This window comes from Staurois parvus, unplaced genomic scaffold (assembly GCF_062004578.1).
Source record: "Staurois parvus isolate SC_StPar_1 unplaced genomic scaffold, SC_StPar_1.0 ptg000133l, whole genome shotgun sequence".
Classification (NCBI taxonomy): domain Eukaryota; kingdom Metazoa; phylum Chordata; class Amphibia; order Anura; family Ranidae; genus Staurois; species Staurois parvus.
The window spans coordinates 12,808,571-12,834,906 of record NW_028317929.1 but is presented as its reverse complement, the minus strand read 5'-3'; the positions used below and the strand labels follow the sequence as shown (position 1 = coordinate 12,834,906).

Sequence of the window (26,336 nt, the reverse complement as noted above, 5' to 3'; positions counted from 1 at the left end):
ATCACTGCCAAACTCATGTAGACTCCACCTCCGCAACATCTCCAAGATACGACTGTTCCTGACCTCGGAAACCACTAAGCAACTCATTCACTCCCTTGTTATATCACGCCTCGACTACCATAACTCCCTCCTCATTGGCCTACCTCATCGCAGGCTATCCCCGCTTTAGTCTATCATAAATCCTGTGGCCAGACTCATCCACCTTACTAACCGTTCCGTATCTGCCACCCCTCTCTGCCAATCCCTCCACTGGCTTCCAATTGCCCAACGGATAAAATTCAAAATGCTAATACTGACGTATAAAGCAGTTCATAATACTGCCCCAAACTACATCACCGACCTTGTCTCCAAATATCACCCAAACCGTATTCTCTGCTCCTCACAAGACCCCCTACTCTCTATCTCCCTTGTCTCCTCCTCCCATGCTCGTCTTCAGGGCTTCTCCAGGGCTTCCCCCATCCTCTGGAACTCCCTACCCCAAATCCATCAGACTATCATCTACTCTGCTCACCTTTAGACGCACTCTGAAAACCTCTCTCTTCAGGGAAGCCTACCCCGCCCTCAGCTAAACTGAACTCCTCTACTCTTCCAACCACTCCATCCCCCACAGCTATTTCCTCCTGTACCACTATCCCCTCCCTCCTAGATTGTAAGCTCCAAGGAGCAGGGCCCTCGAACCCTTCTTGTATTGAATTGTATTGTTACTGTACTGTCTCGTGTACTGTCTCCCACCATAATGTAAAGCGCTGAGCAAACTGTCGGCACTATATAAATCCTGTATAATAATAATAATAATCTTTTTAGCTACCTGTAAGGGGGGGGGGGTAATTCTTCCTAATGACACAAGTGTAAGGAGCATTCTTCCCACTTACCATCACACTATGTATCAATGTATCATGATTTTTAGACATAGTAATTTTTAGCAGGGGTTCCCTGAGACCAGAAAGTTATTTCAGGGTTCCTCTGTGTTGAGAAAGGCTGCTCTATACCCTATACTCGGCAGCTGTAGTCAAAAAAACAGTCTGGTTCTGTGTTCCAGAACTGCTCCAGACCTCCATTGTATAAAGAAACATTTGTATGTTTCTGTTCATTTATCTGCAAATCAGAGGAATGAACTTAGATCTGCAAATGTCAGTTAAAGCAACCTAACAAGTGAAAAAAGTGTTCCTCTGTATAACCCTTTATTAACCCTTGGTTTACTTTAATCATCCCTAATTAACCTCCTCTGTTCAATTATTATTTTCGTGCTTATTTTTTTTGTTTTTCTATTTTATTAACTATTAATATTTAATGTTCGATAATGATCACCTGCGCTTAGGACACACCAACCAATAGTGCACACTCAATATTGGAACAAAAAAGGCTGCTGCTCCTATAAAGGTACAACCTTATCAACATAATACACAAAGTGACAGGAGCACCGCCGCAATATATGTTGTATAACAAAAAACAACTAATTTAAATAATTTTAAATTATAAATTTAAATAATAAAACACATAATAGTTGATTGTGAAATAAAGTCCTCAATGTAAAATCAGCAAGTGTAAAAAAAATTCCTTTCACATCCAGAAGGTGATAAGTGCTCTGTGCTCCCTTCCTGTGTGCCCCTAACTCCCCAACATCAATGGACTCCTATAGTGAAATAAGAGTCATTCACGCTTTTGGTGGGACATAGGAAGTCAATCTGGGGCTTGTAATCCTCCTGGTTAAGGATTGCTTGTCATACCCAGTGATTCAGATATGGAGCCGGTAAGGTATATGCATGTAAGGAATGGAGAGAGGCAGCCAAAATAGTGTAATCCGATTATTCCTACCCGGTCTATAGCAGATTGACGGCCGAGCGGAACACTCCTCCTTGTGATTGGACATCATATGACGTCCTGTCAAAAGTAGCCGCTCACGTGGCCGTGCGATCTGTCACCGTGTGTGTCCCGTGGACACAGCCGATGACACATCACTACACCTACCTGTTGCCAGTGTCCTGCTTCCTGTCATGCCATCCATTGTATACAATTGTGTTATTAGCTGTGATTGGTCAAAGCAGTCACATGGTACAGACAGGGCCAATCACAGCCCATCTGTATCATGTGATGAGCTTTGCTCAATCACAGGTAATCACAACAAAAGACTGAATTAATCTGTTTCAATGTATTTCAGTGCAAAGATTAATGAAATACATAGCATAATGTGTTAAATTAACAAAAAAAAAAAACAAAAAACCTGATCACTTGCCCAGAGTATTTCAATGTTACTATGCTAACATTGTATTGTTTTGGTCACAGTGTATTGAAAATAAAAATAGTAAAAAAAAGAAAATATAATGTAATAAAAAAATTATTTTAAAAATTATTATTGAATAATAGAAAAATTTAAAAAAAACTTTTTTTTTTTACATACTGTGTTTTTGTAGTTTTTTTTTTTTTTAATTTCTACATTTTCCAGAATATTTAAACAAAAAATTGCAACCTCCAAAAAAATCACCATGCCTCTTACTAAATACATAGAACTGTCAATTTTCCAAAAAAGGGTAATTTTCGGGGTATTTGTACTGTCCTGGCATGTTCGAGCCTCAAGAAATGAGATGGACTGTCAGTACACCAGGATTGATCGATTGTCAGATATATATACCATGATTTGTGGACTCTATAGCTTTATTACAGACTAAATAATATACACTAATATGGGGTTTTTTCATCAAAGAAATATAGAAGAATGCATTTTGACCTAAATTTATGTAGAAATTTTATTTATTTGTAAAATTTTATAACAGAAATGAAAAAAAATGCATTTTTATTTCAAGTTTCAGGGGTTTTTTTTTGTTTTATTTAGCAAAAAGATAAAAAAAACTCAGTGGTGATTAAATACCACCAAAAAAAGCTCTATTTGTGTGAATAAAATGATGAAAATTTTTTTTATGGGTACAGTATTGCATGATTGCACAATTGTCATTCAAAGTGCGACAACACTGAAAGCTGAAAATTGGCCTGGGCAGGAAGGGGGTAAAAGTGCCCAATATTGAATTGGTAAAGTTTTTTTGCTTTTGTTCTTTAATATTTTTACATGTTTAACATATATTTACACATTTCCTATTTTTTAAAAAAAGCACGACAATGAAAAAAAACCCCCCACTTTATTTCATTTGTAAATAACTTTGCAATGCTTTGTACCAGAATCATAATTTTAGTGTCATTTTAAACAGGAAAAATGAAAGAATAAAATCTGCATTTTATGTGCAGCACCACTATTTATCTTTAAACTAACACTACAGAAAAAGTGCTTTTGTTTAGTTTTGTTGCATTTTATTCTCTAAAGATTGTGGAAAAATATAATTGTGCAAGAAAATATCATGAAAAGAAAGCCTTGTTTGTCCTTAAAAAAAACACAAAAAAAACTATATATGTATTACCTTGTTATATGTAGTGATGGCAAAGGCCGAAGAAACAGGTCAGTAGCAGAATCGTAAAAATTGCTCTGGTCCACAGGGAGTGAACAGGTGTGAGAGGCGACGTGGTTAAAAGAGATGTGTGGACCCCCACCCCCATTTATACTTACCTAGGTGGATGCAGCATCGGTCTGATGCTGCATTTGTCCCCCGCCGGTGTAAAGTGTGAGAGCTCAGTGATCACGACTGCTAATCACTGATCGGACACAGCTGATCAAGTGATGAGGTAAAGGGCCATTCACAGTGGCCTTTTACCACGTGATCGGCTGCACTTTCATCACACTGTCACAACGTGAGGAAAGTACTGCCAATAACCGACATCTGTCACAGAGCAGGTCAGCAATGATCACCAGGGCACTAATGATCAGTGCCCAGCAATGCTGCCAGTCAGCTTCGCCCATCAGTGCCGCCTATCAGTGCTGATCATTGCTGCATATCAGTGCAGCAGCATCAGTGTCTCATCAATGCCCACCAGTGCCACCTCATCAGTGCTGCCTATCCATGCTACCTCATCAGTGCCCATCCGTTCCTGTCAGTGCTGCATATCAGTGCAGCCTCATCAACACACATAAGTGAAGGAGAGAAATTACCTGTTTGCAAAATTTTAAAATAGAAGCAAAGAAAAACCTTTTTTTTTCAAATCTTTTGTTTTTTGTTTATAGTGCAAAAAATAAAACACTGGCGATTAAGTACCTCCAAATGAAAGCTGTATTTGTGTGAAAAAAAATGATAAAATCTTCATATGGGTACAATGTTGCATGATCGTGCGATTGTCATTCAAAGTATGAGAGCGCTGAAAGCTGAAAATTGGCCTGGGCACAAGGGCGTATAAGTGCCCAGTAGACAAGTGGTTAATGTGCGCAATGCATCTCAATCACTGTGATACTGAAACAGGTGCTATTAACACAGTTTAGAAATTCTATTTATTCCCTATTTGCAAAAACGTCATTTACATTGAAGCACTGTTTATATATGAATCATATGTCAGTAGTGAATATAAAATGTCAAGAGCATACCCAAGAGTTTGTTGCAGAGGCCAACTTTTTCTGACTAAAAGATCACAATGAAATGCAATGGCGTTGATTTACTAAAACTGGAGAGGGAAACATTTGGTGCAGTTCTGCATAGAAACCAATCAATTTCCATTTATTTTTGTCAAAGTTTAATTGAACAAGCTTAAAAGATGATTGGCTACCATGCAGAGCTGCACCAGATTTTGCACTCTCCAGTTTTAGTAAATCAACCTGAATGTTTCAGGGCCATGCAGAACCCAATTATCAGAAATTTGGCCCTAGCGATATATTTTATCAGCAGTCTGTACTAATACCAGTTGGAAGTTGATACAGCACACTGAAACTTTCAGGTTCTAATGTGGAATAGTGTGTGGTGGGAATATCCTGATGTCAGTAATGAAGTCTGCACTTCAACTGTCTATGTGACTGTTAGGCACTTTGGGGATAAATATTCAACAAAACTGTTTTGAGGCTAATTTTTTCCCTTTTACAGCAGTCAGTATTTTTAATTACCTTTCATCAATAACGCTCTCTTGTTATTGGGTTTGTTGGAGGGTTGATTATAGTTTTAAATGCATCTTTTTTTTTGCCAAAAAAAACAAAGTTTATTGAAAACAAAATACAAATTATCACACGAAAATGTACAGATGAAGTGTACATAGGACATACAGCAAAGCATGTATCATACAAAGGCAAATGAGGTCCAACGCAAAACCAAATAGTGTGGATGAACTAGGCCACGACAGGGTTGTGCCTGTAATATTTAGGTATGCTTGTCAAGTGCTAAAAAGAAAGAGACGTTTGGCCTCCTACCATATTGTCTTGCGGTAAAAATCTGTAGGGGGGAGACGAGCAAATACGATGCCTAAGTAGAAGTCAATACTACAGAATACGATGATGGAATTGTGCGAATGTAGGAGTAATTGTCGTGGGAACCGCTGACGAATTGCGGGAGGTGATGCTGACCACCTACTCAATGTTCTATTGGAAAAATTGTCCGAAACGTGTGTAAGCATATGAAAAGAAAAGAAAAGAGAAGGCGAGAAAAAAGGGAAAGAAAGAGGAAGGGAAAGAAAGAAAGAGAGAAAAAAAAAAAAAGGGGGGGGGAGGAGGGGGGGGAGGAAGGGAAGAAAATATGGAGGGTATAATAAGAGAGGGGACAACCGTCAAAAATATCTTATCCTCAATACAAACAGTAGCGGGAGTGGGTGGAACCTACGCTTTCATCGGCGTCGAAAGAATGCGCGTGTAACACAGGGGGGAGTATGATAGCACCCTCAGGTCAAATACTACTAAATAACACTATCGAGAAGTCCAAATCAGGTTCAGACGGGCTGGTCCATGAGGGATCGATACTCCGGGGTAGTCAGAAAATGGGTCCAACAGCCCCATACGTGAGAGAATTTCGTAGGAGTGTCGAGGGCAGTCGCAACCATTTCTTCCATGTCCGCCGTTTTACCCACTCGGGTGAGCCATTCACGTATAGAGGGAGAGCGAGTGGAGCCCCACAGAACCGGAATACAGAGTCTGGCTGCGTTGATCATGTGCATGGCTAATGATTTAAAGTACTGAGCCCTGGGAAGGGAAGAATGATGGAGGAGGAATTGAGCAGGAGAGAGAGCTAAGGGTAAGGTACTTATAGACACTACTAACCTATGGATCTCCTGCCAAAATGGTTGAAGAATCGGGCAAGACCACCAAATGTGAAGAAAGGACCCATCCAGGGTCCCGCATCTCCAGCAGCTGTTGGGGAAGGCGGGGTTAAAATTATGAATTCTTGAGGGAGTTCGGTACCATCTAGAGGCTATTTTGTAGCTGTTTTCTTGTGTCGAGACATTGAGGGAACATTTATGAGAGTATTGGAAGACCAGGTCCCAGTCTGAGTCCGACAGCTCAGCATTAAGATCTCTCTTCCAAGCCCGACATGCGGGGAGGGAGTCGTAAGACCGGCTCTCCACTAGAAGTGGGTAGATCTCCGAGATCAGATGTTTCCGCGGTTCAGCCTTCGCGCATGCAGATTCAAATGGGGTAAGAGAGCGATGCCAGTTATGAGGGGGTTTATGAGAGAGCAGATAATGTCTGATCTGGAAATATACCCAGAAAGGGAATTCGAGAATACCCAGGCTTTCTTGCAATTCTCGGAGTGTTTTCACCTTGCCCTTGTGGAGAAAATGTTTCACTAAGATCTGTTTGTGTGGCCAGTGTTTCATTAAAAAGTCTTTATGCATTCCAGGGGGAAAGTCAGGGTTGAGGCGTATGGGGGTCAGGGGGTTGGGTGTGCCAGAAATGGCTGCAGATCTACAAGCCGAACGGAAAATTTTTAACGTAGGTCCCACCAAAGGATGGGTGAGAAGAACTTGTGGCGTGTGTTTCGGCGAAAGCCAAGGAATCGATGCCAGGGGGAAGGGCGAGCAAGCATTCTCTATAGATATCCAGTCTTTAGAGGCAGTGTGAACGAATCAACTATCCGGGAAAGATGACACGCCCAATAGTAGCGATAAAGATCAGGGAATCCTATACCCCCTTTAAGTTTAGAGAGGGTTAATTGGGAGTAGGCAATACGCGGACGTTTGTGGCTCCAAAGGAACAGTGAACACAGTCTTTTGCAAGAAGCAAAGAAAGCAAGAGGTAAGTGAATTGGTAATGTTTGGAAGAGATACAGGAGACGGGGAAGTACATTCATTTTAATGATCGCTGCCCTTCCAAACCACGAGAAACAAGGACGGTGCCATTTATTGAGGTCTTCTTGCATAGAGCGAAGAGCGGGAAGAAAGTTTTTCACGTAAAGGTCATCAAGGTTGCTGGTGAGCTGGATACCAAGATAAGTTAGGGAATCCCTTTCCCAGTGAAATGGGAATTGGGCCTCACAAGCAGAGACTAGCTCAGCAGACAAGGTAATGTTAAGGGCGGCAGATTTGGAAAAATGTATTTTAAAATTCGACAAATATCTGAAAAGGGCAAAGTCTTTCAGTAGGTTCGGAAGAGTGATGTGAGGGTCCGCCAGGAACAAAAGAATATCATCCGCATAAGCTGCAAGCTTATATTCCTTGTCTGCCACCGTGATTCCTTTAACATCAGGGTTGAAATGAATTTTCCGCAACAGGGGCTCAAGGGATAGGACAAACAAAAGTGGGGAGAGGGGGCATCCCTGATGTGTGCCGTTCCGTAAAGGAAAGGAGTTTGACAGATGGCCGTTCACCCGGACCCGGGCAGTAGGGGCAGAATAGAGGGCCATGATAAAGTTGAGCATCTTCTCACCCAAACCCAGTGCCACCAAAGACGCGTTCAAGTAATCCCAGGCAATCCTGTCAAAGGCCTTTTCTGCATCCAAGGAGAGGAAAAAACCCAGCGTGTTAGACCTGCGAAGCCAGTGATGGAGATTAAGGGCCTTGATAGTGTTGTCCCTTGCTTCTCTACCAGGGATAAATCCTGCTTGGTCCAAATCGACCAGGGAGGGAAGCGAGGGAAGAAGACGATTAGCAATGATCTTCGCGAATAGTTTGACGTCCACGTTCAGCAAGGAAATGGGTCTATAATTGGAGACCTGGGTGTTGTCCTTCCCGTCTTTGGGGATAACTGTAATGTGAGCTTCCAACAGGTGGTTAGGCGGCCCTGAAGGTTGAGCGAGAGTGTTAAAAGCAGCAAGAAATGGAGTACCCAGTATATCTAAAAAGGATTTGTAATAGGCTACTGAAAAACCATCAGGGCCTGGGCTCTTCCCCGGTTTCATCTGTTTTACTGCGGATTGCAGTTCAAGTAGGGTGAGATCATTTTCCATAGCATGCACCAGATTCTCGGAGAAGGCGGGTGAACCGTAGAGATGGAGAGATTCAGAGATCAAGGTAGTTCTAGATTTGTCCGAATGTATGGGGGGACGTTTTGGAGGGAGGTTGTACAAAGATTTATAGTAGCGTTCAAAATGGGCGGCAATATCGGGGTTGGATGTAGCCTCAATGCCATTAGAGCCTCTGATTTTATGAACCGTCATACTAGCCCGTTTCTCCCGAAGAGCTCTTGCTAGAAATTTCCCGCTCTTATTTGCGAACTCGTAATAGAGCTTATGTGTAAGAATGTATCTTTTTCTAACCACTTTACCCAGTTCCGTGAGAAGCTGTGTGCGTGCATGCGTGAGTTCCGAAAGGGTCGACGCAGCCAGAGTCCATTTGTGTACTCTCTCCAAAGAGCGGATCCTATCTGAGAGCAGCTTCAGATGCTCCTGTTTGGCTTTCTTACGTCTCGTCGCAAGGGCTATGAGGCTACCCCGTATGACACAGTTGTGGGCCTCCCATTGTGTGATGGGTGAGGTGTCTGATGAGCTATTCAAGGAAAAATATTCAGCCATATTAGAGCGGAGCTCTTGAACAATAGCGGCATCCGTAAGAAGGGAAGCATCCAAACGCCAGTATTTGGAGCGCGGGTGCAAGATGGGGAACCGTAGCGTCATGGAGATGGGATGATGATGAAGGAGAAATAAAAAAAGAATATAGATAGTATACGGCTAGATAGTATACGCTGTTCCACGTGAGAGAAAGAAAACAGGAAGAGGGGAAAGGGTCGGAGAAAAAGAAGAGGAGCAAAAAGAAAGAAGAGAAGCTCAGAAAAAAGGATACGGATAGAAGCCGAAAGAGAAGGGTCAGTGGAAGCTCACCGAGCTCACTGTGTGGGGAACGAGGTCGGCGTGAAACCAGGAAGTGCGCATCCGCCGGCCGGTAGCCCCCTATGAGAAATTAAAAAACAAAAGGCAAGAACAAGGGGGCGGGGTTCAAGAGAGGTAAGTGGTGTCAGAAGTCCGCAGGGGTGGGGCATATAAAGGTTTGGGTACCGGTCTTCCGTGGGAGATGAAGTGGTATGTGACATGCAGAGGAAGAAGACCTGGGCAAATTTAGTAGGTGTATCACACGTGAAATGTTGCCGAACGAGGGGTCTAGCTACGCTTAGTATTAAATAAGTGTAAGGCACTTACAGAGTGACCACATTGGGAAGAGCAGCCTATGCCAAGGTGGGCGCGAGATAGTAAAGGGGCACCGCACTGAACGGAGAATATCGGAAGACCCCTGCACATATTACAGGCAAACCACATCACAAGGCACAAACATAACAAGTCAACAATATCAAAACATGAAGGAGCATGACAAAAACAGATAAAACGTCAATAAGCCCCTGTTCAGCTGTTACTAATGAAGCCCCCTAAGATCAAGGCCCGTCATCATCCCACAAATATATGAGTATCAAGGGGACTAAATAAGACATAGAAAACCCTCCTCCCCCTACCCCCTCACACAAAGATAGTAGCTAGCGTCCCCAGGGAAACAAAGGGTACAAGCATCACCTCTCTCGGAATGGCGTAGGAGTGGGGAGGAGGAGGAGGGAAGTGAGCATGGGAGTGATCAAAGGCACGCAGGCCCTCAGGTATGCCATTTCGGCCAAGTAAAAGCCGGGTTTAAGAGAATGACATGGTTCCATTCTGAAATGTCTAGCCAGTAGCGGGGAGAGGTGATGCTCGTCCACACAATCAGATTCCACTGACTATACGAACATTTACACTCCCCGAAAAAAGCAGTTATCCGTCCCCGCATATAATACCCACCTCCCCTCAAACCACCCCCCGGTGGAAATTTAGAGACAATAACATATTCACGCAGAAATTATACATTACAAATTGAGCAGGGATCACTTCCAGAGGATCGGGAAGGCCAAGCGTTCCAATGTCCACGGAGAGGATGGGGGGGGTGAACAATTCATCACCGATCAGCCCCAAGCGAGCAGCAGGACGTCCGCAAAGATGTGAGGGCGAAGTTCAGAGCTTGCCAGTAAGATGATGTCGGAGGATGTTCATCGCCCAGGATGCCTCCAGATGGTAATATGAAATAGAAGGCTAGGAGAAGGCACCAATCGATAACCAACTGGAGGCGGAGGACTCGCTGTGGAGTGCGGAGAACCAGGTGACGATTAGTAAGGCAGAGCCCAAAAACTGATCCCCCTTGTATGAGGACGAGACAGCTAGAATGGGGCCAACTCCCAACCCCTTGTAAGGCATGAAGGAACTGTGGAGGCCCACTATTTGCGCATAGGGCAGTGACAGAGTTCCATGAATCACAGGCTGCAATCTTGACGGATAAGTAGTAAAGGTAGTAAAGTAGGAGTCCGACGATCATTGATCAGAGAGCGCAAGTGCGCAACTGGAACATATGAGGCAGGTGGACGAAAAAAGGTGTGCAGTAACAGTAGAACGTAAATACTCAGCAGGGTATGCATCAAAGTAGCAATGTTGAGGGAAGAACAGGGACCATTAGGTTTCGCGTCTTGGCCTCCTGTGTGCTGGCGAGGCCGTCGGACTGACGGTAGTCGTGGCGTCCCCCATGAGGGGTCTCGGAGGGGTCAATGGGGCCATCCGCCCTCTACGAGAAGACTGACCGCGCCAATCCATAGCACTATCCTCGGCTACCAAATCCTGGGATAGCGGCAATCTCATGGAGCTGAACCAATCAGGCAGGTCAATCAGCGGGACGTCTATGGAGGCACAGAAAGAGGGCAGTTCTTCAGGGGTTCGCAGGTTGTAAGAACGGCCACTAACTTGTACAGAGAGACAGAAGGGAAACCTCCATCTGTACGGAATGTTACGCGATCGGAGCGTATCCAGAAGAGGGCGTAAGGCGCGCCGTTGGCGCAGGGTGGTGCTAGATAAGTCCTGAAACAGTTGTATTTCTGTCCCCTCATATAAAAGGCGCCCTCTGTCTCTAGCAAATCGGAGGACATCTTCTTTGAGCGGGAAACTGACTAGGCAGCAAACGATATCCCTGGGTGGGTCTGCATCTCCCCTCCTGGGGCGGATCGCTCTGTGCACACGTTCGATGTCAGTCGGGGTTGCTTGCGGGCGACCAAGGAGGTTATTGAATATGGCCATTGCTGCCTTGGGAATATCAGTATTTTCTACTGATTCTGGGAGACCGCGGATTCTGATGTTACGCCTGCGGCCACGGTTATCTAAATCCTCAATATGCCTGTGGAGCTCTCTGATAGTTGACGCGTGTATCGTTGACTGATGTTGTAAATCAAGAATTGCGGAACCATTTTGCCTGGATGCGGATTCCACGTGGTCCAATCGTGAACCCATGGCCCTTAAATCATTATGCAGATCCCCTAATGCTGCAGTGAGTGTGGCTGTCAGGGTGGCCTTAATGTCAGCAGCTACAGCCTGAAGATCCCTCAGGGACAGAGATTGTGAGGCAGAGGGGACATCATGCTGAGGCACTGTGTCTGGAGCTGCCTGCATGTCAGAGCAGTGAGGGTTAATTGTGTCAGCAGCCGTAGGGAGGGGGGGGGGAGGAAGATCCAGCAGGAGAAGGAGATGGCTGCGGCCCTTCCCTTTGCTGCTGGGAGCGGAAAAGCTCCTTTATGTGTCTCCCCTGCACACCCTGGCCCCGTGGGGAGCGCGATCGGGCACCGGATGAGGTCCGGTCAGTCTTCCCCATGACGTGACAGCTCCCTCTCACCCCGCTCCGTCGTGCGGCGATATAGAGGGATCCGGCCGGCGGGAGCTCCCTCTCTATTAGGCCATCTTCCAGCCGCGGCAGACCACGCCCCCCTTAAATGCATCTTTTACCTGATGTGGCAGTATTTTATTTAGAATAACTAGGTGGGCAGCAGGACTAACACCAGTGCTTCCCCTCCCTACCTCTCTCCAGCATGAGGCAGAAAATGCTGTCTTCACACAGAACTGAAAAAAAAGTTCAGACGTTTTGTAAATCACAAGCATTTAGAGAAGCAAGAACCTGTGTTTTCAAAGCAATGCATAAACTACAAAAACAAAAATGTTATGAACAGACGCTTTGCACAAATTTATTATACAGTTTGGCCAACGTTGGATTAGTCTGAAGGATGATTTCACACTTTTACCCCTGGTTCACGTATCTACGTTCCTGCGGTCCACATTCTGTGTGGGCACGAGAGCCCATTCATTTGAATGGACTCCCGTGCCTCGGGACACGCAGGGAGGAAGTCCCTGCACTTCTGAAAACGCAGCCCGCACATGAACCTCGGTTCCCAGTATGGTTGCGGTTTCCAGTGCGGGCGGCGTGTCATTACTACTAATGGCACCGGCCCGCAGGTCTGCATTCTTTTGTGCGGGTGGTGCGAGTTCACAGAGTTTTGTGTGGATCCACAGCGGCACTACCCGCACATATGTGAACCTAGCCTTAGCTGGAGAAGAATATAATGAGATGTAAATATAGTCGACATGCAGGCTCAAGAATTGTAGAGAAGAATATTTATCCATTATCTTGTCTGACTCCAGCTAAATGAACTCAGTGAATGGATTAATAAAAAGACCTGCAGTGCATTGCTACATCTACAGTGTATTTCAATAAACATTAGTCTTAGGCCGGCCATACATGGGTCGATTTTCGAACAATTTTTCGTTCAAAAATTTAACCCAAGAATAATTGGCCGATTTTCACTCTGTTAGTGGGGCAATGGCACCGGCCAATTTTCGTGGTTCCTCCCTATTTAGTTTATCGGGCATGCTGGAAAATTCATGAAAAACAACCAATTTTCGAAATCATTGGTGGCACCAGCAGATTACAGAACGAACAATGTTTTCGATTTTCAGTCGAAAAATCATTCAGAATTTGACCCATGTATGGCCTGCTTTAATAACACTGTAAAGTTATGAATTTATGTGGCCTTTCTCTTTCATTTCTATGCTGAGGGGTACAGTAGAGTTTTCATTTAGATTTCCAGTAACAGGAAGGTCAACTGAATATTGCTTAATGCAATGTGTCTCAGGCTTGTTTATCCACACGCCATCTAGTACCTTGCATTGTTTCTGCCATCTGTTTGTTTTATATGTGGTTGTATTTTTATTTTACAATGAAATGACTGCCAAAACCGAACGAATTATGACTTTTAAGGGCTGGCACACATTAGATGAATTTCCCATTCCAAAGAAATATGGGGGAGGGGATTGGATGCTTTCCCTAGAAAGATTACAATTAAAAATATAATGTGGTTTTAACCGCATGGTTCTCACTCATGTAAAACAACACAAAACCTTGTGGATTTGTATGTTCTTTCCTTTGTAGATTGAAGTATATCTGAATTCAGAAAAAAGCAAAACTTTAATATATGGCTTCTTATCAGTTCTTGGGGGCTGCATTAGTTTTCTTTGTTTGGGCTTTATTTTCACCTGGTGATCCTGCCAGTAAATCTGTCATTTTCATCGTCTTATAACAGACCAAGCTGTCCAGCAAATATGGCAGTTAGAGGATTTAGACAAACCATTTAACACTGACAGTTGACAGATGAGCTATTAAAAAAACTGTTTTTGTAACTGCTAGCTGGAGTTCAGCTAATGTTAGTCAAGTCCATGTAAATCGGCTAGTCCATCTACTACCATCTCTAGACAATGTTGCTGTCCAAAGGTGTCTCCTTTGCCCCTTTATAGGTAAAGGAGACAACCTAAAACAGGAAGTGTTTTACTGAGCGGATTAGCAGGTGTAAATAAAAGGAAAAAAGCCTAAAACAGAAAACTAACAAATGAAGATCAATGAAGACGGATACCAACACACTGTTCAAACGTGTTAAAATTAAAAGTATATTTAGGGACAGCATCACAAACTCTCAGAGAGGCCTGTTAATGCGCTTCACACCTTGAGGGGTTTACTCATAACACAATGCAATCACATAGATCATACCTATTAAAAAAAGCAACCAATTAACCATTAATAATAATCAGCAACATGGTGTTGGTTCTACACAAAATAAAGTTTAAAACAACATAAAATCAATGAATCAACCCCCTAAAAATGAGAATATCATAACAACCATAATACATATACAGGTGAAACTCGAAAAAATTTGGGGTTTTCATGAGCTGTAAGCCATAATCATCACAATTATGACAAATCACAGCTTGAACTATCTTGCTTTGCATGTAATGAGTCTATCTCATATATTAGTTTCACCTTTTAAGCTACATTACTGAAATAAATTAACTTTGGCACAATATTCAAATTTTTCGAGTTTCACTTGTACATTGTAAATGTATATCTATCATTGCTGCACAAAAATGTTCTGCAAATTCACAGCTAGAGTAAAGGAATTGAAGTTCTATATAGCAACTGATGTACACTTATCCGTCTTCATTGATCTTAATGTGTATACCGTCCGTCACGAGCTGAACCTGCACCCTTCTGTGGATTGAGAACTGAAAAAGGTGACCAACATAGAACCGTGCTTTTCTGTATTACTAGAGAAGTAATTCAGCCACCACATCTAAGGACTAATAAGCTGCAATATTACATTTCTGTTTTTGGGTTTGAATTAAAAGCAAAAGAAAATCCCAAATTTTGGGTTGTCAACAATGAAGTAATAGAGGGGGAATTTTACAATGGGGACAGTAGTTCTGGGGACCTGGGGGGCCCCAAGGGATCCCCTAATTTGCAGGGATTTCCTGTTTTGGCTATGGGATAAAAAGTGAAGGTAAATCTCCCCAATGAGACACAGATTGCAAAAAAAAAAAAACTGACAGGGGTTATAAGTCTCCCTTACTCTATCCACAATGAAAAAAGTGCCTTTAGTTCTACTTTAAGCATAGACTAAATTGATTCTAAAATGTATTTATCGACTTTAGTAGGGATATTTTAGTGCAAACATTCCTCTTGGCAGGGACTGAAATGAATAGTCTGGTGTTCTTTTTAAATGCTGTTGACATACCATCCTAGAATCAGCGGGACTGTCCCAAGTTTTGAACTAAATTACAGCATCTTCTGACTCCAGGCTGAATCCTGAGGCCCAGTACCAGAACAAGTTCCAGCTCTCAGCTCTACTAATCAGCTAGGCAATGGCAACATTCTGTTCCATTCCCCCTCCTCTGTTTCCCCTGCAGCTGCACATGTCACAGGCAACTACAGAAGAAACACTGTTTATGCATGGGAGGGTGTAGGTGCTAAAGGCCAACACAGGAGTAGGGGGCAGGGCTATAAGCAAATCCCTGCCCAGTACTCCCTATGCTGGCTTGTGGCACCCACCCCCTCCCCGACATAAATGAACAGTGTTGCCTCTGTAGCTGCCTGTGACAAGCGCAGCTGAGACACATAAGGAGGGTAGACTTCTGTTCTGTACTTCTCCCTGGGACTCTTCACAGCACTTACCTCCAACTCTTCCCCTATTCCCTGGACAAGTAGGCGAGGCTACGATTAGCTGTAATTTAGCCCCACCTACTGGACCAAGGAGTAGAAAGGACAGAGGAGCCAGAGCTGCAGTACACTTAGTACTGTGAAGTGTCTCCGGGAGAAGGAGAAGTAAGCAAAGCAGAGGTGAGTTGGAGGGTCACTTACTACTGCACTCTGTACTTTGTGTCACTACTGACCCCTGAACTCTGACTCACCGCTGAACCCTGTAGTAAGCGGCTCAGGTCAATCGTAACTAATGGAAGGTTCAGAGGTCAGTAGTAAGTAAGACTGAGTTCAGGGGACAGTGGTAAATGATGCAGAGTTCATTGGTCAGTAATAGGTGATGCAACGTTCAGAGGTCAGTAGTAGGTGAGGCAGAGTTCATTGGTCAGTAATAGGTGATGCAATGTTCAGAGGTCACTAGTAGGTGAGGCAGAGTTCATTGGTCAGTAATAGGTAATGCAACGTTCAGAGGTCAGTAGTAGGCGAGGCAGAGTTCATTGGTCAGTAATAGGTGATGCAACGTTCAGAGGTCAGTAGTAGGTGAGGCAGAGTTCAATGGTCAGTAATAGGTGATGCAACGTTCAGGGGTCAGTAGTAGCCGAAGTAGAGTTCATTGGTTAGTAATAGGTGATGCAAAGTTCAGAGGTAAGTAGTAGGTGAGGCAGAGTTCAATGGTCAGTAAATAGGTGATGCAATGTTCAGAGGTCACTAGTAGGTGAGGCAGAGTGCATTGGTCAGTAATATGTGATGCAACTTTCAGAGGTCAGTAGTAGGTGAGGCATAGTTCGGAGGTTAGTAGTAGGTGAGGCAGAGGTCAGTAGTAGTTAAGGCTGAGTTCAAGGGACAGTAGTAGGTGAGGCAGAGTTCAGGCATCAGTGGTAAGTGACTCAGAGGTCAGTAGTAATTACCTGAGAGTTCAGGGGTCAGCAAGTAATTTAGAGTACAAATACTAGTAGTAAGTAACAGAGGGCTCATAAGTCAGTAGTAAGTAATGGAGAGTTCAGAGGTCAGTAGTAGGTGAGGCAGAGTGTGGGGGTCAGTAGTGACTCTGGGGTCATTATTAAGGTGAGGCAGGGTTATGGAGAGTTCAAATGCCAATAGTAAGTAATGGAGAGTTCAGAGGTCAGTAGTAAGTGAGGCAGAGTTTAGGGGTCAGTAATAAGTAATGGAGAGTTCAGAGGTCAGTAGTAGGTGAGGCAGAGTTCTTCTCCATATGTTTTTATCTATAACTAGTGTAGGATCTTAGTGGCATAGAGTTACCAAACTACTAAATGTAGGTACCCCATATTTATGCTGAGAAATACAGTACATCAATAGCTTTCCTTGAAGCACCTTGTATACCAAGGCAAGGATGTTGTATTCTTACTGTTTGAGGAAGGACCTACTTTTGAAGATTGTACTACTCACTTTTCCAAAACCCAAGGGCTTTTCTTTTTTCTCATGCAGTTCTTGAGTACTAATTATCATTCAGATGACAGGAGGGGGTGTCAAATTCTCCACTTCCTGTAAGGGAAGATTCTGTAGAAGATCCTGGTCTAGGTCAGGAAGTGAGGTCAAAACCCTTATTTTGTCTTGTTTTATCACCAAGCATTCTGAGACGATCATCACCTCACTATCTGGGAGTTATACGTCTGAACCAATTCTCCTTTCTCTGAAATTTTCTGTTGCACTGACCTGCCAATAGTGGCAGTAAGCCAGGCAGCATGATTGCCAAGTGCTGTAACATTTTTAAATAGCTTTGATTGTTAATGAATAAAAAATGTTAAGTTGTCCGCATTCATCTGAACAGTTTTTTTTAAACCCATTACGCACTAAAGTAAGAATTTTTATTCCTAGCTTTGTGTTTTACAGCAGAATTATGTTACTGTACTTTTCCATTAAAGGGAAACTATAGGGTATTCTTGGTAAATACACATTTTGAGTTAGTTTTGTGATATTCAGAAAGTAAATTTTTGGTAATTGTTATACTGAATATACAGAGCTGTAAATGCTCACTGTTGTGATTATTTATATATCATGATTACCTGCTTTAGCTGCTTAATGACTGTGGACCTAAGGTCTGGTAACCTTAAAGCTGAATTCCAGGCAGATATAAAACATACAAATAAGTGCAGCTATGTATGGTTTTTTTTTTCTGTAAAAAATGTAAGTACTTGAATCAGACTTCCCGTGAACTTTGCATCCCGCAAAATGCATTGAAGCTTGGCCATTTCCATCATTTCTGGTTTTCATCTACGTCACTTATGGTGAACTAGTTCCGAGCTGTGAAATGCACATCAGGGATTGCAAGCGGCGGTGCGTGGTGTTTGATTCTACCCTACTCTGTGTGTTAGTGCCGTCTAGGCACAACAAAATGTGAGTGCAATTTCTTTATTGGTTTCTTCTTTTAATTAAATAAATATACTACATCATGAAAGTTTTATCTCTCTGAGTATGTGTGTGTCACCTTCACCTAGAGAAGCTATCTATTAGAAGACTGTGGTGTTCCCTGTTCCGTTTCCTCTTCTTGCTGATGGTCTCAATTGAGAGGTGTGACAGGCTTATTGGATAATAATAATTGGATATAGAGGTCTGGTAAAATGTTAATCTTACCACACATGGTGTATTACTGGGTTTGGACTACAGAATGAACACTTACCATCGATCCCTGTGAACACAGTGCTTGGGTTTTCTGCGGAATTGTTGTATGGACACTTTGTGACTATTTTTGGATTAGATGTATTGATTATTTTTCACAGATTCTGATGATATTTTCCACTTAATTTATGAGGTTAGTACCACTTATTCTAGGAGTAGCGTCTATCTTTAATTATTGATTTTCATATATAGTGTTTGCTTTCACCGAAGGGGCCGCTTTTCTTTTTCATTGTACATAAATTTAGGTGGCGTCTTTTTGACACATGATTTTTTTTAATTTTTCTGTACTTGCAGGGCCTATAAAGAAATGAAACATAGGCAAATATGCATGTACTGCATGAATTGCAGAGATGTACTGCATATGCATTTCTTATTTTGCTCTGACATACAGTTTAATTTAAGTGTGTGGAAAGAAGGTTGTTCGTATTAAAACACTTAAGATGTAAATGTCATCAATCTTTGGACCATCACATTTTAGGCCTCATTCACACAGTGTGAATGAACCCCTTGTTTATACAGCTGGAGCTGCGTTCAGGCAGCCTATATTTCTCTGTGTGGATGCAGCAACTGTATGGAGACAGATGATTGTCCTGTATTGATAGGCTTGCATAGACAGGTGAGCAGGCCCATGTATATTCTTTAGCTTTTATTTATGTTCATAAAAGTGCCTTCTGCACCTGATGTGTTTGTTGTTCATTTAAAAAAAATTTAGCTTCGAATGACATTTTATTTTATTTTTGTTTGCTTTCAGCGTTGCTGCTAATCATAAGCAAAACTTGATGACTGTAGCCAACCTGGGAGTGGTTTTTGGGCCAACACTTTTGCGTCCCCAAGAGGAAACTGTAGCAGCCATCATGGATATCAAATTCCAGAATATTGTTGTTGAAATAATTATTGAAAATCATGAAAAGGTAAAAAAAAAAATGTCTGTTTATATTAGTTCACTTAGATTTTACATGGATTACAGCCAGTTAAATGCATTAATTGCTGTCCAATCGACAAACTGTTCCCGGATGCTATGTGCGCAACAACTGTAAACAAAGCAGAGACCAGGAACAAAGCAGACTGCAAGGTGACACATGAGTCTGTGGCTTGAATACTTGTGTAATGCACCCATATTTCTGAGACACAGATGGTATGTCTATATTCATCTTTTATTATGGTTGCCCCCAGATTACTTCTGTAATATTCTATATTTTTCTTTGGGTCTGCAATTGACAATTGACCCTTTCATTGCCCCAATTATTTCATCTGTTCTGTATAATCCTATACATTTCAGTTTTAAATGTTTGTGTGCCTTCAAAATGTATTACATGATCAACACATGTTTTACATGTAATGGTGGTTTATCATGGCTGAGCCTTTGTTTGCCAATCTGTTCCTTGTTCAAATCTTCAGACATTTAATAATGCAATAGCATACGTCTTGAAAATATGACTATTTTCTTTGTAAGTAATGTGCTTACCTGTTTATATGATTGTGAAATGTCAGATGATACTTCCATCTTGACAAACATTTTGGCAGTCTATGTTTGGCTGCTTCTACAATATGTATGAATATATTTGCCTTAGTCTAAGCGTTGATGAATCCTATACTGTCTGTTCATTTTGTGTCCCTAAAAGCAGGTGGCAATGCCAACAGGCTGCATTTTCTCAAGCATTTATGCCAGCAGTATCTATTTCCACCTGCTGTCAAGGTAGTCCTCCCTACCATTGCCTATCATGCCCTAGACTATGAACAAGTAATGTTATAAATGAAAACATGAGTTGTGATATTTAGTTGTGTAGTCAATGACAAGTGTTTCAAAAGTGTCAACATTTGGAGAACATATGCAAAGCTGTTGCCCACCAGAGGCGGAACTACAGTTTATGGTTCTCCCTAGCAGAATTTTGATGGGGCTCCCTGCAACACCTCGCCATGGCAATTCTCCTGTCTATAGCAACTAAAATATGTGATGAATAGATAGGCGCTGTGCTCAAATAGGGTAAGTAGCATAAAGTGTAGGTATGCACCCTATACTCCCCATATAATAGCGAAGTAATGAGTTTTGTGGATCAATACCAACAAATAATTATCAGACAATACATATACCAAACATAAATTAATTAAACATATAAAGTGACTGAATATTCCCAATTTTATAAAACGTCCTTATGCTTCCACCAAGTGCTGCATGAATTCAAATTGTGACAGTCCTTCTTTGACTTCAAAATTTGGTGACATAGAAATCCATGTATCCACACCTCATTGCAAAAAGCAAACGTATGATCACCAACACCTGCACTTCCAGGTTGGATAGCCAACCTGGAAGTGCAGGTGTTGGTGATCATACGGGGAGGAACCTCCAGAGATTTATAACACACAATGCGATATATGACCACTGTAATAGGGGTCATATAGGTCTGGTGAATGATTCATTTGTTTGCTTTTTGCACTGAGGTGTGGATACAGTTGCAAGAAAAAGTATGTGAACCCCTTGGGATTACGTGGAGTTTTGCATGAATTGGGCATAAAATGTGCTCTGAACGTCATCTAAGTCACAGCAATAGAAGAACACAGTCTGTTGAGCATAATACTGCACAAACATTCGATGTTGCCATGGTTTAATTGCACATAACATGTAAACATTCACAGTGCAGGGAGGAAAAAGTATGTGAGGCCCTAGCTTAATGACTTCTCCCAGAGCTAATTGGAGCCAGGAGTGAGCCAACCTTGACTCCAATCAGTGTGATGATATTGGATGTGTTGCTGATAGCTGTCCTGCCCTTAAAAAACACACACCTGTTTTGGGTTTACTGGTTTCAAGAAGCACTGTCTGATGTGAACCATGCCTCGCAGAAAAGAGCTCTCAGAAGACATACGATCAAGAATTGTTGACTTGCATGAAGCTGGAAAGGGTTACAAAAGTATCTCCAAAAGCCTTGATGTTCATGTGTCCACGGTAAGACAGACTGTCTACAAATGGAGAAAGTTTAGCACTGTTGCTACTCTCCCTAGGCGTTGTCGTCCTGTAAAAATGACTGCAAGAGCACAGCGCAGAATGCTGCATGAGGTAAAGAAGAATCCCAGAGTGTCAGCTAAAGACCTACAGAAATCTCTGGCACATGCTAGCATTTTTGTTGACACATCTACAATAAGGAAAACCTTAAACAAGAATGGAGTACATGGGAGGACACCACGGAGGAAGCCATTGCTGTCCAAAAAGAATATTGTAGCGCGTTTGACATTTGCAAAAGAGCACCTGGATGTTCCACAGCACTACTGGCAAAATATACTGTGGACAGATGAAACCAAGATTGAGTTGTTTGGGAAGAACACACAACACTATGTGTGTAGAAAAAAAGGCACAGCACACCAACATCAAAACCTCATCCCCACTGTAAAACATGGCGGAGGGAGCATCATGGTTTGGGGCTGCTTTGCTGCCTCAGGGCCTGGACGGATTGTTGTCATTGATGGGAAAATGAATTCCAGAGTTTATCAAGTTGGGACAGCAAAAAACAAGAGCACTTAATTAGAACTATGGTCAAAGAAGAAAATGGAACATACATTCACTGGCCACTTTATTAGGTACACCTTGTTAGTACCAAGTTGGACCCCCTTTTTCCTTCAGAACTGTCTTATTTCTTTGTGGCATGGATTCAACAAGGTGTTGGAAGCATTCCTCAGAGATTTTGGTCCATATTGACATGATAGCATCACGCAGTTGCTGAAGATTTGTCAGCTGCACATCCATGATGTGAATCTAATAAAGAGGCCAGTGAGTGTATGATGTCTGTTAGTAGCGATAAACTGGAATTTATTGTTTATCTGAGTTTCCCCTTTTACATCGTTTTACCAGGTTCTCATCCTGTCTCCTGTCAATAGAGACATTGATTTTTGGCTTACTTTAGCAGGGCGACAATTCTGTTTGTTCTGGTATGAATTCACTGATGCATTGTCGCCTTTTGGACATTTTAGGTGGACGTACAGTGAAAAAGTATTCATACCCTTTGAGATTTTCCACATTTTGTCATGTTACAACCAAAAACGTAAATGTATTTTATTGGGATTTTTTGTGATAGAGTAACACAAAGTGGTACATACTGTAATTGTGAAGTGGAACGAAAATGTTAAATGATTTTCAAAATTTTTTACAATTAAATATCTGAAAAGTGTGGATTTACATGCATTTACATTCAGCCCCCTTTACTCTGATACCCCTAACTAAATTCTAGTAGAACAATTGCCTTCAGTCACCTAATTAGTACATAGAGTCCACCTGTGTGTAAGTACCGTATTTTTCACGCTCCATAAGACGCACTTTTTTTACCCCAAAAAATGGGAGAAAATGTCTGTGCATCTTATGGAGCGAATATTGACCAGGCCAACCCAAACCCCAACCCGATCTTCCCCCCCCCCCCCCCGGCCGCCGTCGTGTTAGAATACCAGGCCAGCCAGCAGGGAGGGGGCAGGGCCAGGTCTGGAAGCTCCACTGACCCCGCCCAATGCAGCCTGTATGCTCGAGAGGGAGCTGCTGTAGTAGAGGTTTTGATGTGAGTGTGAGGTCCACCCCCGGACTGCTGGCCAGGTATGCCCTCCCCCCCCTAGACTGCATGTGGACTTTTATATCAAACCCTGAGCTGTTTTTTACAAACTGTACATATGTACATTGCTGAAAGAACTTTCTTCATCCCCGGTAATATGTCTGCAGTCTCTGGTCATCTCCTGTACTGTGTCTGCAGTCATCTCCTGTACTGTGTCTGCAGTCATCTCCTGTACTGTGTCTGCAGTCATCTCCTGTACTGTGTCTGCAGTCATCTCCTGTACTGTGTCTGCAGTCATCTCCTGTACTGTGTCTGCAGTCATCTCCTGTACTGTGTCTGCAGTCTCTGGTCATCTCCTGTACGATGTCTGCAGTCTCTGGTCATCTCCTGTACGATGTCTGCAGTCTCTGGTCATCTCCTGTACCATGTCTGCAGTCTTGGTTACAAATATTTTTTTTCTTGTTTTCCTCCTCTAAAACCTAGGTGCATCTTATGGAGCGAAAACTACGGTAACTCTCAGTATGAATACAGCTGTTCTGTGAAGCCCTCAAAGGTTTGTTAGAGAACATTAGTGAACAAACAGTATCATGAATTCCAAGGATCACAGCAGACAGGTCAGGGATAATGTTTTTGAGAAGTTTAAAGCAGGGTTAGGTTATAAAAAATATCTCAAGCTTTGAACATCTCACAGAGCACTGTTCAATCCATCATCCAAAAATGAAAATAGCATGGCACAACTACAAACCTACCAAGACATGGCCATCCACCTAAACTGACAGGCCAGGCAAGGAGAGCATTAATCAGAGAAGCAGCCAAGAGGCCCATGGTAACTCTGGAGGAGTTGCAGAGATCCACAGCTCAGGTAAGAGAATCTGTCCACTAATAGTTGTGCACTCCACAAATCTGGCCTTTATGGAAGAGTGGCAAGAAGAAAGCCATTGTTGAAAGAAAGCCATAAGAAGTCCCGTTTGCAGTTCTTGAGAAGCCATGGGGGGGGGGGGGGGGGGGACGACAGCATACATGTGGAAGAAGGTGCTCTGGTCAGATGAGACCAAAATTTAACTTTTTGGCCTAAAAGCAAAACGCTTTGGGTGGCAGAAAACTAACACTGCACATCACCCTGAACACACTATCCTCACTGTGAAACATGGTGGTGGCAGCATCATGTTGTGGGGATGCTTTTCTTGAGCAGGGACAGAAAAGCTAGTCAGAGTTTATGGGAAGATGGATGTAGCCAAATACAGGGCAATCTTACAAGAAAGAGTTAGTCTGCAGAAGACTTGAGACTGGGCAAAAATTTCACTCTCTAGATGTGCAAAGCTGGTAGAGATATACCCAAAGAGACTTGCAGCTGTAATTGCAGCAAAAGGTGGTTCTACAAAGTATTGACTCGGGGGCTGAATACAAATGCATGCCACACTTTTCAGATATTTATTTGTAAAAAATGTTGAAAACCATTTATCATTTTCATTCCACTTCACAATTATTTGCCACTTTATGTTGGTCTATTACATAAAATCCCAATAAAATACATTTATGTTTTTGGTTGTAACATGACAAAATGTGGAAAATTTCAAGGGGCATGAATACTTTTTCCAGGCACTGTAAGTAAGTGACTGTAAGTAAAGCCCCATTCCAATTAACATTTTTTAAGCAGAGACAGTACACAGGATTCATAATCGTAAGTTATGTTCACTAACGAGAAAAATTTTGTAGTTTGCCCCTTTTGGAAGTTTTCGTTTTGGAAGGTCCGAATCAGTTATGGAAAGAAGCTTACACACTATAAGCAAAATCAAGCAATCGTTCCAAATGCAGAAATATCTGTCCAATTTTCTTAGTGTGCATCTCCCATTATAACTTTGGAAACAAATGTTCAAACAACGTGATTATTAGCTGACTGTGAAGCTAACTGGGGAGAAAAATGATTTAAGGACCATTTCTAATGGAAATAAATGGAGCTCAAGAAACAGCCCTAACTGCTTTCTGTTATGTTACAAGCTCCAAAACCTTTTAATCTAGTTGCCCAGGTAGATCAGATTGTAGGTTAGTTTAGTTGTACTGTTGTAAAGGGGAACTCTGTGGCCCCTTAGTAAAAAGGGGAACACTGAGGTAAGGTGGACTCTGGTCACCAGAGCCCCACCCCTGCCTAAGCAACCTCACATACCAGTGAGTTTAGTGCTGTTTTTCAGGAGAAATTCAAGACAAAGGGAATGTGTTAAAGAGTACCTCTTTGGCATAAACATTTTCTAGATGCTCCCCATCACATAGCAGATTCTCACTTTTTGAGTTCATGTCTACGTTAGGGTATTGTAGAATGTGAAAAAGCCAAGAGGAAATAAGTCCCAGCTAAACAAACATTTACTCAATCCACACCTCAGCTTAAGCACAGGTGACTAAACTGCAGTCTGGTTTGATGATTTATTTTCTGTGGTATTTTGAAACTGGTGTTTTGTGCAAGCACTCAAGTGTCTGCGCTCATCATGTGTGTGCATGCTGCCAGCGCTGCTTAAAAAGAACTGCTGCATTATTCAAAACATATGTCTTCACTGGAAAAAGGTCTCAATCTTCAGCCTTACGCCTATTGTGTTTTCATTGCCAGTGTCATGTATTATTAGCAACTATTGATTCTTTCCAATGTAATTAACAACTGCTAATCTTTAAGCTGTCAATAAAAAGACATGCTCCAGGCTGGTAATCCTTGTAACCTCACACAGCTTTGCATGTATTCCATATTCACAGCCATAAATAAAGGCTTTAAACCTAACTGTTATTATTTGTAGTTGTGGGATGTTGTAAATTGAGCGAGGTATAAATTACCATTTAGTACGTGTCCATGTGTGGATGCATTTATGCATACATGCAGTTGCGAGGAAAACTCTGTAAAGGCAATTTTAATTAACGACCATTGTGCATTTCTATTACATGTTAAAACTGGCTGCTATGAGCCACTTCATGCCTCACACCTGTACATCCTCTATGAACTAATTTTTAAATTTCTGCTATGGACCTGTGTATTCGAAAATAATATTGTCATTGTTTAAGGTAACAAAGTAATGTATATTGATTTTCAAGGACAAACCAGGCTTTCTTTTTGTGATATTGAATTGCAAAAAATTATTTTTCTTCCTCAATTTTTAGACAAAAAAAAAAACTAAACTAAAAAAAAACAAAACAAAGCACATTTTCTTTTTTTTGGCCAGTGCTAGTTAAAAAATACATAATAGTAAAAAACAGAAATTAAAGTTGAGCTAAGCCCGTAGATTTAACCATTTCCCAAAATGGTTATATTCAAGGAATGCCCTGAATGATAGCTGTCACAGTTGCTGGTGCTTTCATTGACAATGTCAAGCCATCAAATGTCCATTGTCATAACTGATCACATGTGCAGCACCATGGCAGCTGCAGATCAAACAGAGGCTAAGATGGCAGCTTCCGTGGCTGTAAAGGATAGGATAGGAAAGTAAGAGCGGAGGGGAAAAGGAGCAGATATAGTTAATTAGGACAAATGGCAACCACCCCAACCTCTAAATGGCCTCTGCAGCA

The 26,336-nt window shown here is 42.2% G+C and overlaps 1 protein-coding gene across 3 annotated transcripts in view; it reads left to right on the top strand.

Annotated features, from left to right (window-relative positions):
• The window catches only part of ARHGAP26 (Rho GTPase activating protein 26), a 643,079-nt gene that overhangs the window by 383,581 nt on the left and 233,162 nt on the right, over window positions 1-26,336 (top strand). For all 3 annotated transcript variants that reach the window (XM_089673029.1, XM_089673028.1, XM_089673027.1), the window contains exon 18: window positions 19,019-19,178. In XM_089673029.1, coding sequence (XP_089529155.1) covers window positions 19,019-19,178 — 160 coding nt within the window. The remainder of the gene's footprint in view (window positions 1-19,018; window positions 19,179-26,336) is intronic.